This window comes from Theropithecus gelada, chromosome 8, assembly GCF_003255815.1.
Source record: "Theropithecus gelada isolate Dixy chromosome 8, Tgel_1.0, whole genome shotgun sequence".
Taxonomy (NCBI): Eukaryota; Metazoa; Chordata; class Mammalia; order Primates; family Cercopithecidae; genus Theropithecus; species Theropithecus gelada.
Genome location: NC_037676.1, coordinates 144447891 through 144462895, shown reverse-complemented (window position 1 = coordinate 144462895; position 15005 = coordinate 144447891). Strand labels below are relative to the sequence as shown.

The following is a 15005-nucleotide window of genomic DNA, read 5'->3' as shown; positions in this document are numbered from 1 at the left end:
CTCCTGAGTAGCTGGGACTACAGGTGCCCACCACCACGCCTGGCTAATTTTTTGTATTTTTAGTAGAGATGGAGTTTCACCGTGTTAGCTAGGATGGTCTTGATCTCCTGACCTCGTGATCCGCCCACCTCAGCCTCCCAAAGTGCTGGGATTACAGGTGTGAGCCACCGCGCCCGGCCGACAGGTACAGATTTCTAACATAACCACCCTTTCATTTCTAGGGTAAACTCAACTTGACCAGCATCTGTAAGAATAAGGGCAACGACCATCCGCGTTCCCTGATGGATGAATCCAGTGTGAAAACACTTCATTTAGGATTCTTGCATCTCTTTTGGTCTCTGTGTTTCCCCAGTTCTGACCTTGTCTGATTTCGATATCAGTGTTATATCCGTCTCAGACACTGCATTAGGGATTACTCTCTCCTTTTCTTATTTTTATATTTTTAAATAGACAAATGCCAAATTGCATATATTTATGGTATTCACTGTGATGTTTTGATATAAGTATTATTGTGGAAAAATTAAATCAAGCGAATTCATGTACCTATCCCTTCACATACTTATTTTGTGATGAGAACATTTAAAATACATTCTCTTAGCAATGTTTAAGTACACTATACATTATTATTCACTCTAGTTACCATGCTCTACGGTAGAGCTCCAGAATGTATGACTCTTGTCTGATTGGAACTTTGTACCGTTTAACCCAGATCTCCCCACCTCCTCCGCTGCTCCCCCAGCCCCTGCTAACCACCATCCCCGTCTCTGCTTCTGTGAGTCAGGTTTTTTCTTTTTTTTTTAGATTTTACGTATAAGTGAGATAATGCAGCATTTGTCTCTCTGTGCCTGGCTTACTTCACTTAAGCACGATGCCTTCCAGGTGCCTCCACGTTGTCACAAATGACAGGATTTCCTTCTTTAAAAAGCTGAATCGTATTTCCTGGTGTATATGTGCCACACTTTCTTTATCTGACTTTGGATGGACACTTAGACTGATTCCATGTCCCGGCTATTGTGAATAGTGCGGCGATAAATATGGGTGTGCCAATGTCCCCTTTGACATACTGGTTTTATTTCCTTTGAATATATACCTAGTAGTGGGATTGCTGGAACATATGGTAGTTCTAGTTTTAATATTTTGAGGAACCTCCGTACTGTTTTCCATGATGGCTGCACTAATTTACATTCCCACCAACTGCGTAAGGGTTCCATTTTCTCCACGCTGTCACTGACATTGATCTTATACATATATGTGTATGTGTACAGAAAAGCCATTCTAACAGGCGTGAGGCAATACTTCATTTTGGTTTTAATTTGCACTTTCCCGATGAATAGTGCTGTTAAGCACCTTGTCATATATCTGTTAGCTTTTTTTTTTTTTTTTTGAGATAGAGTTTCACTCTTGTTGCCCAGGCTGGAGTGCAGTGGCACGATTTCAGTTCACTGCATCCTCCATCTCCCAGGTTCAAGCAATTCTCCTGCCTCAGCCTCCTGAGTAGCTGGGATTACAGGTGCCCTCCACCACGCCCGGCTAATTTTAGTATTTTTAGTAGAGATGGGGTTTCACCATGTTGGCCAGGCTGGTCTCGAACTCCTGACCTCAGGTGATCCACCCACCTTGGTTTCCCAAAGTGCTGGGATTATAGGCGTGAGCCACCGCGTCCAGCCCTGTTAGCTTTTTGTATATCTCTTTTGAGAAATGTCTATTCAGGTCCTCTGCCCACTTTAAAAATCAGGTTATTTGTTTTCTTGCTATTGAGTTATCTGGGTTCCTCATAGATTTTAAATTTTAGCCACTTATCAGGTATATGGTTTGGACATATTTCCTCCCGTCCTGCAGGTTGTCTCTTCACTCTGCTGACTATTCCTCTTGCTGGACAGAAGCTTTTTAGTCTGATGCAATCCCTTTGTTTATTTTTGATTTTGTAGCTCATGGTGTTGGGGTCATATCTAACAAATGTTCGCCAAGACCAGTGTTAAGAAAAAGAAGAAGTCTCCCTATGTTTTCTTCTAGTAGTTCTACAGTGTTAGGTCTCACATCTAAGTCTTTCATCCATTTTGAGTTGATTGTTGTATATGGCATGAGATGCAGATCCATTTTTATTCTTTTATGTGTAGATACCCGGTTTTCCCAGCACCATTTACTGCAGAGACTGTTATATCCCTGTGATGTATTGGTGACAACTTTGCCAAAGATTAGTTAACCGCAAATGCATGCATTTATTTCTGGGCTTTCTCTTCTGTTTCATTGGTGTGTATGTCTGTTTTTGTGCCAGTACACTGCTCTTTTGGTTACCATAGCTTTGTGGATTTTGAGATTATTTAATGTGACTTCTCCAGCTTTCATCTGTTTGTTTAGGATTGCTTTGGCTATTTGAGTTCTTTTGTGGTTCCATACAAATTTTAGATTTTTTTTCTATTTCTGTGAAAAATGTTGGAATTTTGATAGGATTATGTTTGATTTGCATATTGCCTTGCATAGTATAGACATTGTAACAGTATAAATTCTCCCAATCCGTGAACACAGTATATCTTTCCATTTATTTGTGTCTTCTTCGATTTCTTCATTAAGGTTTTATAATTTTCATTGTATATATCTTTCACCCCTTCCTTAAATGTATTCCTAAGTAACTTTTTATACTATTGTAAATGGGGTGGTTTTCTTGACTTCTTTTGTGGATAGTTCATTGTTAGTGTATAGAAATGTTACTGATTTTTGTATGTTGATTTTGTATCCTGCAACTTTTCTGAATTCATTTGTTACTTCTGATAATTTTTGTGCAGAGTCCTTAGGGTTTTCTATTGGTAAGACCATGTCGTCTGCAAACAGAGAGACAATTTAACTTCTTCCTTTCCAATTTGGATGCCTTTTACTTCTTCGTCTTGCCTAATTACACTGGTGAGGACTTTCAGTGCTGTGTTGAGGAGAAGTGATGAGAGCGGGCAACCTTGTCTTGTTCCTGATCTTGGAAGAAAAGTTCTTTCCTCTAAAGTTGGATGCTTGGCCCACGAGTTTTCAGCCTTTCTTATTTTCTAACGTAAGCATCTAGAGCCTATACATCTTCCTGTAAAGGTCTGCTTATACTGCATCCTGTGTTTTGATACATAATATTTCCATTATTGTTCAGTTTAGAAACTGTATATGTCTATTATCATTTTTCTTTGACCATTACTTAAGGAGATTATAAAATTTCTAAATGCATGGGGATTTTTAATTACTGTTTTTTTATTACCTTCTAACAATTGCATTTTGCTCAGATAATTTCTTTTATGTCCAACACTGCTTCTTTGAAATTTGCCAAGACTTGCTTTATAGCCTAGAACTTTCCATCTCTGTAAATGTTCCATGTGTGTCTGAGAAGAATGTGCATTCTTTAATTAGTGCACGGAAAGTTCTCTTGGTGTCCCTCTAATCAAGCTTGTTAACTTTGTAGTTCAGATCTTCTGTATTTTTACCTCTTTTTGTCTGTGTGACCTATCATAAATTGAGAGGAATATGTTGACATCTCCTACCCCACTGGTGGATTTGGAAATTTCTCCCAGTAGCTCTATAACTGTTTGCTTTATGTATTCCATGGCTATTTTGTTAAGGTTGTATACAAGTTTAGAATGTATCATCTTGGTGAAGTGAACATTTCAGCATTATAAAGTGACCTTTCTGATTCCACATAATGCTTTTTATCTTAAATCCATTTTGTCTGCTCTTAACAGGACTATCCCAGCTTTCTTTTGATTAATGTTTTCGTGATATAGTTTCCTGTACTTTTTCATTTTCGGTATTTCTATGCCTCTGTGCTTTTGATATGCCTCTTGTAAATAGCAGATAGCCGGATTTAAAAAAATCCCATGTGACAATCCCTGTCTTTTCACTGGTGAGTTTAATCCATTATTGATATATTGGGACTTGTTTCTCCCTTCATACTTTTTGATCTGTATTTATCTTGATGTCTGAAAGCTTCTTTATTTTTTATTGCTAGAGTTTTAAACTTTTTACTTTGAAAATATTTCAAATGTACATAACAGTCGCAGGAATAGGACACCGAGCCCGGCCTCTTTGGGTCCTATCCGCCATTGTTAATTCTTCCTCATCAGGATGCTCCAATCTGCAGCCCTTGAGTAGCATCAGGAAGAGCCGAGATTCTCCCGCACACCCTCAGAAGTGGCGAGTTGGCGCTAACCACGTATTTAACATGACTCGCTAATCACAGGCCCCACTCGAGTTTTCCTGATTACTCCACTAACGCTTCCTGTTAAGTCCAGGATCGAATTCATTGCATCTGGTGCGTTTACTTTTCATGTCTCTTGAATCAATGGAGTTTTTAAAAGTTAGTTCATTTTTTTCTTGCTCTATTTTTAAAAGTCGTCTTCTACACTTTATTTCAATCTAGTAATTGTTTCCCTTGAAATGTTGCCAGGTCATTCTACTGAAATGAAGTCTCAGGTTAGACATCATCCTAGCCCCTTCCTGAATAATGCATGGGCTTTTAAACGCTTCAGCTCGGATTACTCCCTTGCATCTTCCATGCTATTGTTACCCGTTATTTTTAGTTCACGCTCTCCAGGCCTGTCTTGGCTCTTACCCAAGGGGCTCTAAGGCTCCCTGTGGAAAGGACGTGGCTGCCCCCGGCCACCTTCTTCTGCAGAAAGGAGGTGTGTCGGCTCTGGGAAGCCCACCTGGCTGAGGTTTGGCTGCTGATGGCAGCGGAGGCTCAGTGGGACCTGGAGTTCAGTTTTCTGGCTGTGCCAAGCTTTCCCTGAGCCCCAGAACTTTCTCTCCCATAAGCCTTCACCCAAACCAGTCCCCCTTCCTGGGGGCCTTTCCTGCCTGCCCTCTGGCCCCACCTCTCTTCTGGGCGGCCTTTTCCTAATCCCTTGCCTCTCGTCCCATCCGTAGGCCCAGCTGGTGCATCTGCACATTTACTTACCAAGTGTCCTGGGGTCTGCAGTGCCAGGGATGAGCCAGACATGCCCCCTGCCCCGGTGGGATTCTGTGGAAGCCGTGCCAGCAACTACCCCCCTGGCTGGTGACCACCCCCCCGGCTGGTGAGCAGGAGCCTGGCGGGCTTCCTGGAGGAGATGCCACCTGAGCTGAGTTTGGGAGGCAGAGTAGGCATGAGCCAGGTGAGGAAGGAAAGAGAGGTGTTCGGCAGAGGCAGGTGTGTGCAGGGGCGGGTGTGCAGGGGCGGGTGTGCAGGGGCGGGTGTGTGGGGCGGGTGTGCGGAAGCAGGTGTGCAAGGGCGGGTGTGCAAGGGTGGGTGTACAGGGGCGGATGTGCAGGGGTGGGTGTACAGGGCTGGGTGTATAGGGGCAGGTATGCATGTAGAGGTGAGCACCAGGAGTGTGCAGAGGAGGGGCTGGGGAGGTGAGGCAGGAGGAGTTTGGCTCGGAGCCTTGAGCAGGGGAGGACTGTGGTCAGGTTTGATGGTTCTGGCTGGGGAATGGTGTGGAGGGAGAAACAGGGCTCTGGGGAGCAGCTGGCAGATGGTGGCAGGAGAGGTACCACGGTGTGGGGTGGAGCAGATGTGGGGGCTCCATCTCCTCGGGTTCCAGCGCTTGCCTCTGGCTCCCAGCATCTGTCTGTCGAATGTGTCTCCCTGCTGACTGGGCTCAGCGGCACGGTTTTCTTCCTTCCGTGTCCCTAGCTCCTGACTTGTGGCAACAGTTCAGTTAATGGAGCGGAAAGGAGGCAGGAAGGGAGGGGGAACAGGATTGTCAGGTATGGAGGTGACAGGTGGTGGCCCAGGAGACAGGAGGATGTGAGCCGCCAGGAGCCCTGGGTTGCTGCCCACAGAGGGGCCAGGCCTAGTCGAGGCCCAGCACATTCTGAGCAGCCTGGGAGGGTGGGGACATAGGCCAGGGTCCTGGGGACTCAGGGAGACAGATGGCACTCCTTCTCCCCAGGAAGAGGCTGACAGGGGTGCAGGGTGGAGGGCAGGTAATGCAATCACCAGGATGTCTGACAATCACAGCATTAGGTGAAGCAGACATGCTTCCTGGGTCGGGTGAGGGAGGCGACTGCCTCCCTAAGTCAGATGCATGGAGACCCGGGCGGGTGGCGTGGGCAGGCTGGTGGCGTGGGCCAGCAGGGGAACGGGAGGCACAGGAGATCCTTGTCTCTGGTAGACTTGCCTTCCCCCAATCCAACACTTTTCTAAGTCAGTTGCATTAAAAAGCTGTAAGCCGCCCTGGGGGCTGGTGCACAGGACTCACGAGCAGCCACCGCAAGCATGGCTCAGGAGAGACAGGTCCAGAAGAGATCCGGCTCACGGGCCCTCCCTCCATGTCCACCTGGGGCCTGCTGATAGGACCGCATGACTCCATCCTTCGAGTGACAGTGTCCAGGCACGGCCCCTCCAAGCTCTGGGAGGGGGCTGTCTGCAGGAAGGAGAGTGTGCCTGTGCACTCACAGCATGCGGACAGCCACCAAACATGCAGTCACCTCCGCCATCCTCAGGAGGACTTGCTTGTCAAAATGTTTGATTGATAAGGAAACGGAGGCTCAGGGGAGGGCCCGAGTGGTTCCGCTGGCACACAGCGGAGACAGCCAGGGCCTGTCCACTCACGGGGGCCCCTTTTGTGCCAGGCCCTTTGGGTGGAGAGGCCATGAAAGGCCCCATGGCTTCACTTGGTGGGGATATTCAGCAGGGAGGTCCACAAAACCACAAGCCGCCCGTGTGCCAGTCATTGACCCCAGCTTAGGGCTAGGGACGCAGGCCTGTGCAGACCAAGACCCCCTGCCTTCATGGAGCCACCCACTGGTGGGCGGAGCAGGCAAGGAACAGCAGGAGGAGAAAACCTCAGCCCCTCCAGGGAGAGAGGTCCTTGCAGGGAGAAGCAGGAGGGGTGGCGGGCGTGTGCCGGCAGGCGGCAGGTGAGTCGGGTGGCAGGAGGGGAGGCTGAGCAGGAGGTGGGCTCTGGGGAAGAACTGGGCAGAGGGAACAGCAAGCCCAGGCTACACGCTCACCCGTTGTTCTGGGAACCTCAGGCCCCTGGCTCCCAGCTTTCGATTGCCTAAAAAGCTTCCCCTCATAACCGTGGGCTCTTCCCTCCCTGCCTTCAGGTCTGGACTCAGAAGCCACCTTGGCAGTGGCGCCTTTGCTGACCAGCCCCTGCCCATTTTCCTCGTCATCACCGCCACGGGGTGCATTTCCTCTGTGACTCCTTCCTGTGTCTGCACCGGGGCGGGGTCTTTGTTTCCTTCCCTGACATCCCCAGCACCTAGGACAACCCCTGCACACAGGAAATTAATATGCGCTGATTAACTAATTGATACGGAACATGAGGAGAGGGACTGGGGCAGACAGGTGTGGGTGTCAGCTCGGCTCAGGGAGGGTGGGAAGAGGTGGCGGTCTGGAAGACAGGAATGAGCTCACCTGTGTGGAGGCGGGGTCTAGGGGAGCCTGGTGTCTTTGAGGATTTCTTAATTTTTTCATTCATTCATTCATTCATTCATTCAGCCTCCAGAGTGAGAAGGCCTGGGGATCAGCCTGGCACTTCAGTCACAGAAACAGGAGAGGGGGCCACCTTGGGGGGTTTCCTCACGCCTGACCAGCCCGGGAGGTTTCTTGGCATAGGGAAGGTGCCCAGCGGAGACTTGGTGCAGAAAGAAGGGTGGGGACGGTCACATCACCTCGGGTGAGAGTCCCAGCCCTGGGCTCAGCCCTGGCCAGGCTCTTCCTGCCCCACCTGCCCCTGCCAGGCTCCCCACCTCCTGCCTCTCTCTGCCTCTCTCTGAGCCTGCCCTGCCCTGAGCCCATGGCCTGTGTCTCACGGGCGGGTCCGAGGAGCAGACAGCTCTTTTTTTTTTTTTTTTTTTTGAGACGGAGTCTCGCTCTGTCGCCCAGGCTGGAGTGCAGTGGCCGGATCTCAGCTCACTGCAAGCTCCGCCTCCCGGGTTTACGCCATTTTCCTGCCTCAGCCTCCCGAGTAGCTGGGACTACAGGCGCCCGCCACCTCGCCGGGCTAGTTTTTTTGCATTTTTTTTTTTTTTTTTTTTTTTAGTAGAGACGGGGTTTCACTGTGTTGGCCAGGATGGTCTCGATCTCCTGACCTTGTGATCCGCCCGTCTCGGCCTCCCAAAGTGCTGGGATTACAGGCTTGAGCCACCGCGCCTGGCCCAGAAGCCTCTTTAAAAGGCATCCCTCTTTGCATTTTTGTCTCCACAAGGGAAGCTCATTGTAACAAAAATCAAACTGAAAGAAAGCATTCCAGGATTCCACCTCCAGAGGAAACTGACCAGGGAAACTGAAGCCTCGAGTGGGCAGAGCCACATGGCCACACAGTGAGGCTGCGGCTGGAGCCTGGCTGCCGAGTCCTTGCCCTGAAGCTCCAGCATCCCGCACAGCCTGGGGCTAATCAGAAGAGACCAGCTTGTCTCCCCTGGGGGTCTTGCAGCACTCCATGCCCCCACCTCACCAGGTAAAGCCCCTCCTGCATGCCCACCTCCTCCTGCCCCCCGTGCTCCTCGACTTGTCCGTCCCCCACCCTGCATGAAGCCCCCCCTGAGAGGCAGGACTCCCGTGTCCAATGCCAGACCCTGGCCGGCCCTGGCACAGAGGAAGCGCTCAGGGCATCTTCCCCTTCGGGACAGTGGGAGCCAACGCCACGTGCTCTCACCCACTGCCGCCCTTGGCCTCAAGTGAGTGCCCAAGGACACAGCATTCCTGAGATCCAAGTCATAATTCTGTAATTTTCCCCGGCAGAATGCGCCCATTTCAATAATTACAGCATTTGTAATCCACTTAGAAAACATGGTATTTTTGACGTGAACATTTAAGAAACAATCCGTTCCACACCCATCTATCCAAATGGCTCCGATTTTGAATAATTCTTTTGAAATGGAGTCTAAATATATACAAATAGATGTTTCTGAAATGTCATGTGTTTTGAATGCATTTGCATGGGAAGCGGATCCTGAGGAATGGGGGGCCAGGGTGCAGGGGGGTCAGGAGGAAGGGGCTGGGGGTAGGGGTGGGGGTGGAAGGGCAGAGGGAGGAGCAAACCAGGTGGGGATGAGGAGGCCTCACGGCCCCAGGAGGGCGCTGGGGCCTGCGTTAGATGTCCAGCATCCAGGTACCTGCTGGACCCCACCTGTGGGTATCCTGGGTGAGTCACATCCTTCTCTGGGGCTTGTGCTGCCCTGGACCATGGGCACCAGAACGCAGGGCGCTGGGTGCAGTCAGGTTCCCCTCGGTCCCCACAGCCCCAAGTATGTGCCCAAATGCCTGCCCTCCCTGAGGACCGTGCTGGCGGCCGTTTTCTCCTGATCCGTGTCTTTGAATTTCTTTCTGTTTGTTCTGCTTCCATTCTTTTTGCTGGGGTCACTCCTCAGCCATCTGGGGTCACTCCTCAGCCATCTGGGGTCGCTGGTTTTCTGCTTGTATTTAGACTGGGACACTCATGCGCTGGTGGGAATGTGTTGTGTGGGACAAAAGGACTTCAGGAGGTGGAGTTTGGGTGAGGATGTTGCAGGGGGATGAGGGGACTTCAGGAGGTGGAGGCAGGGTAAGCCTCCCCAGATGTGAAACCCTCTCTAGGCTTGGTCTCCCCGTTCCGTGCCTGGGGGTGCACGGTGGATCCTCATGCTAATGGGATGAGGGAGCAGGTGGATGGGGTGCCTGTCTGTGTGCCCCACCTCACTGACAGCCCTCCTTCCTCACCTGGACAGGGAGCTGCAGAGGCCTGAGGGGCTGCCCTGGTCACACAGCAGGGCTGGGCTGCCCTCTGGGCAACATCTACAGAGACCTCATGGAGCCTTCCCTGGACCCGTGGTTGGGGTCACGGCGCCATCCTGGAGCCTTCCCTGGACCCGTGGCTGGGGTCACGGCGCCATCCTGGAGCCTTCCCTGGACCCGTGGCTGGGGTCATGGAGCCATCTTGGAGCCTTCCCTGGACCCGTGGCTGGGGTCATGGTGTCATCTTGGAGCCTTCCCCAGACCCCATGATTGGGGTCACTTGTTTTCTCCTCTCTCTTCTTGGTTATCATGTTTCCACTGAGCACCTGCCACATACAGATGGCGAGGGTGGCCACACCTTATCCGCCTCCCACAGCTCCAGTGGGGAAGGAGGTGAGGCTTGAGCTGGGAGGGTGCAGCAGTCGGTTCTGTGCAGAGGGAAGATAGGGCTCTGGACCCCAGAAACTCAGCATGACTTGGGGCATCTGGGAGGGCATCCTGGAGGTGGTGGGGCTGACGATGGTGATGAAGAGCCAGCAGGTGGAGGGAGGAGCCCTTGCCTAGGCCCGCAGGGAGTAAGCTGCCTTCCCAAACTGTAACCGAGGCACTGGTTCCCGCTGGGGGCAGGAGGCACGAGGCACAGCAGACAGGGGAGGGGCTCAGCCTCTTGAGGAGGCGAGCTTGTGTCCCTGGGCCTCATCGCCAGCCCTGCCCACACAATGAGTTAATTAAACACGAGCACACCGGCCCTTCCTGGCCCTGTTGCTGAGATGGTGTCAGCTGTGATCCCATGATGCAGGGAGGTCTCCCAGGTTGGCATCCTGGCATCCCCCAGCCCCCTTTCCCCTCTGACAATGAGGCAGGGCAGAACTGTGCCCCAAGCACAGGCTTGATGTGGATGAGGCCAGGCTTCCCCAGCATGAAGAGTGGGGGCTCCTGGTGGGCTCCTCAGCCTTGACTGTCACCCTTCTAGAAAGCCCTGCTTGGGTCCTAGGCCCTCCCATCTGCACCAGGAAAGCTGTGCTGGCTCTTCTTGCCTCAGGGGCCTGTCCTGCCTGTCCCCCAGACACGGTGATACTTAACAGGAAAACTTGCCTCATGGGCCTGTCCTGCCTGTCCCCCAGACACGGTGATACTTAACAGGAAAACTCATCTCGCCTGGTTAAGGAAGGTCCCTCTGCACTCTACTTAGGTCATGGATGTGGTCAAAACATTTTCATCAGGGGGCCAGAAAGGTCAGCCCTATGAGTGGGCGCTGTGTGCATGGCCAGCTGTCCCCTCCCCCAGCTTGGGGAGGGTGGCTTCTCCTTTGCAGGGCGGCTGCCTGGGTGCCTGCTGGAGTGAGGAGGGCCCAGGGGGCTGCAGTGAGCCCCAGGTCAAGGTTGGCCACAGCAGGAGCTTAGTCCCTCCTACTGGGCAGCTCCTCCCTTCCAGGGACGTTGCTGGGCTGCAGCAGCTGGCGTGGAGGCTGGGGTCAGGGAGGGGAGCTGGACAAGTCTGGGGCTGCAGAGCCCTCATCAAAGGCCTGACTCTGCCTCTGTGACCAGAGATGGAGCGGTGGCTTGGCGATGGGTAGAGAGGAGGCTGTGGAGGGGCCAGGCTTGGCAGCAGCCGACCGGAGGTGAAGAGGGTCCCCGGGGGTCCTTTCCCTTCCCTTCTTCCCCAGATGCTCCCTTGGGCTCCTCTGGGGCACATCCTTTGCTACACCTGAGTCCGCCCCTTTGGCCTGGCCGTTCCTGTGGTTCCAGCTTCCTTGCCTCCCTGCAGCCTCCCTCCCCCACTCTGTTGAACCCAGCATGTTGGGGAATGGAGGGTAGACACAGAGAGATGTAGCACGGGGAGACAGGCTTGACCTGGGACCATGTAAGGAGGCTCTCGGTTGGCCAACTTTAGGGCCATAGGAAGTGGCCCAGGGCCCAGTCTGGGCAGGGCACAGGGGCACAACACCCAACTGAAGAGGAGTGTGAGGCTAGGCTGGGCCTGTCAGCTGCCTGGGGGCTGTAGCTGGGTGTGTGGATGGAGGCCCAGGGCAGTGCTTCCAGCAAAGGCTACCAAGTTCTTCCCATGCACCAGCTCCTCCAGCTGGCACCCCAGATCAGAGGCTGGGAACTGCAGCTGCCGAGAGGCCCAGCACTGTGCTCAAGGCCACGGTCAGGCAGTGATGTGAGGACGGGCCTGCAAGCAGAACTGCTTGACCTCAGCTCCTGTTTCCTCTCCATGCCCTTTGCTCCCCTCGGGTACCCAGGAGACCCCCACACCATGGTTCGTCAGGCTCCCTCTCAGCGTGGGTGACCCAATTGTGGGAGTAGGGCTGGCACGGGAGAATTCAGCTTGCACTCTTATGGCCCATACAGGGCACAGGTAGCTCCAAGTGCATGGGCCTTATGGGGCAGGGTGTGGAGTCAGCAGCAGGCTCTGTTGTTGGGTGCCCAGCTCCAACCCTGGCTCTGCAGATCTCAGGCTGGTGGCTTTGGGCAGGCCACATTACCTCTCTGAGCCATCTCCTCTTCTGCAGACCGGGGGTGTTGGTGGGACCACCTCTGTGCTGTGGTGGGGGATGATGCTCAGGAAAGGGCAGCTGTATTGCTGACTGGGATGATGCTGGTGAGGGGACCATGGACCCTACAGACACTGGCCACCTACAAACCCCAGTACCCCAAGCCATGGGCACTGTCATGGGTCCTGAAGTTGTCCTTAATTCAGAGCACCTTGTCCTGTGCACTGATGCAGAGCCCTGTCCCTGCCAGGAGGGTTGACTGCCCTCCCCACCCCCACCGGTAAGCTGAGGGGTTTGTCTGATTCACTGTTGGACTCCTGTCCCCTTCCTTCTACTCCCTCCACCCCTCATCACCCTGCCCACATCTTAGGATGTCCAGGCAGCAGCATGACTTTGTGACAACAGCTACAAGGAGAGAGACCTGAACCTCAGATCTGCCACACACTGTGAAGACTGGGCAGGTCTCTACCTTTTTGAGCTTCAGTGTCCTGGCCAAGAACACAGGTAGCAACATGTTTCCCAAGGCTGGGAAGCGGTGCTGTTTCAGCAATTGCTCATTTTCAGGTCAGTATGTGGGTCCCTCTTAAGGTGGAATGACAGTTGCACCTTAATTGAGGCAGTTGAGAGAGCTGAGCTGGGGGCTGGTCATCTTGATGGATAGCCGAATAGAAGGATGGGTGGATAGATGGGTGGGTAGATGAATGGGTGTATGTTTGGATGGATGGATGGATGGAGAGGTGGGTAGATGGATGGATGGATGGATGGATGGATGGATAGATGAATTGATGGGTAGATGGGTAGATGGATAGGTGGGTAGATGGATGGATGGATAGATGAATTGATGGGTAGATGAGTGGATGGATGGGTGGGTAGATGGATGGATGGATGGATGAGTGGATAGATGCATTAATGGATTTTCATCCCAACATTTAACTGATGACCCAGAGGGGTAACCGGGGATACTAGTCCTTGGCTTGTCCTCTATACTTCACTCCTCTCGCCTATCCAGTCAACCCTAGATTATGAGGATTCCACCTTCTGGTTTTGACTCTGTTCCGTCTTACCCTCCCTTCTCTGCCCTCCTCTAGGCCCCTGCCCATCTTTCACGGACACGCCAGTCTTCCTCCTGTCTGGCATCCTTGTCTCAGATCTCTTTTCTACCTAACCTCTTGTCTGGCTCCCTGAGTGCCCTCTCCAACAACACACTGCTAAATATGTCACTCTTCTGCTCTAAATTCCTGTCTTCCCTGCTATCTAGGGGTGGTGTCTAAACTCCTTCACAATTTGCAGGACTGTCTCATCCCAACCTGTCTCCCTTCCCATTCCCTGTCCCCTGCTCCCTGATTTGGATACTTGGTACTTACCATTTTATTTAAGCTCCAAGTTTTCTCTGGGTTCTCCCTTAATCCCTTGCCTTTCAGCCCCCGGTCTGCCTAGGGGTTTCCCACCCCACATTCAGGACCTGAATGAAGCATATCCTTCTTCAGGAAGCCCCCCAATTCCTCTTTAATCAGTCCCCTAGCACAGATCAATGTCTTTCTCCTCCATGAGACCTTTGATGGTGGGTCCAGAATTTGTTAAATCAGTAATAGTCACAAGAATATACAAGTAAGACTATCTGGTGAGGACTATGTGTCTGGCATTCGCCAGGCCCCAGGCTATGTAGTTTCCAGGCATCACCTTAATTTTAAGGCTTTCAAATGTCTCCATGAAGTCCATGGCATCATCCTATCCTTACAAAATAATTTAAGGTACCAAGAAGGGAAACAGCTGAGATCCCTCAGCTCAAGATGGACAAAGCATGAATCACCCATGCCTGGCTGACTCTGGAGCTTAAGCTTAAGCTGAGTCTCCTGCCTCCCTCCCTTTGAACCTGGTTCCAGAGCCAGCCCAGAGCAGTCCTTCAATAAACAGGCATGCCAGCTCAGGGCAGAGCCCCTTGCAAGACACAGGTTCTGTCTGGACCCTGCCCCAGGGTGGGCTCAGCCCCTGCATGCCACAGCCCAAAGTGTGCACAAGCCAAATGCCCCCTGAGGATGGGAGGTTGGAGGACCAGGACATGGAAACAACCTCTCTCTCTCTCCCAGTTCCAGAGACACAAGATCAAGTGCTACTTCCTATCAGCTGGAGTCACTGCCCTGCTTGTCATCATCATCGTCATCGTCACCTCTGTTCGAAAGTGATGCCACCTGTGGTGAGTGCCCTACCTGCACCTACACCATCCATTCATCTGCACATCCACCATCCATTCATTCACCTATCCACCATCCATCTAACCATCCACCTCCATCCATCTATCCATCTACCCATTTATCCACCCATCTACCATCCCTCTGCCCATCCATCCACCCATCCACCATCCATCCATCTATCCATCTGCCACCTATCCATCCATCCACCCACCCACCATCCATCCTTTCATCCATCCACCATCCATCCATCAATCCACCCACTGTCCATCCTTCTATCCACCCATCCACCATCTGTCCNTCCATCCATCAATCCACCCACTGTCCATCCTTCTATCCACCCATCCACCATCTGTCCATCCATCCATCCACCCTCCATTTTTCCATCCACCATCCACCCATCTCTCCACCCACCCACTATCCATCCATCTATCCATCCACCATCCATTTATCCATCCACCATTTACCCATCTATCCACTCATGCACCCATCTATCCATCAACTCATCCACCCATCTATCCACCCATCCACCACCTGTCCATCCATCTACCTTCCATTCATCCACCCACCATCCACCCATCTATCTACCCACCCACTATCCATCCATCTATCCATCCACCATCCATTTATCCATCCATCCATCCAC

The 15005-nt window shown here is 52.0% G+C and overlaps 1 protein-coding gene across 1 annotated transcript in view; it reads left to right on the top strand.

Annotated features, from left to right (window-relative positions):
- The window catches only part of TSNARE1 (t-SNARE domain containing 1), a 136465-nt gene extending 122112 nt beyond the window's left edge, over positions 1 to 14353 (top strand). Inside the window, exon 15 of the mRNA XM_025394345.1 lies at positions 14258 to 14353. Coding sequence (XP_025250130.1) covers positions 14258 to 14353 — 96 coding nt within the window. The remainder of the gene's footprint in view (positions 1 to 14257) is intronic.
- Positions 14354 to 15005: the final 652 nt, after the last annotated feature.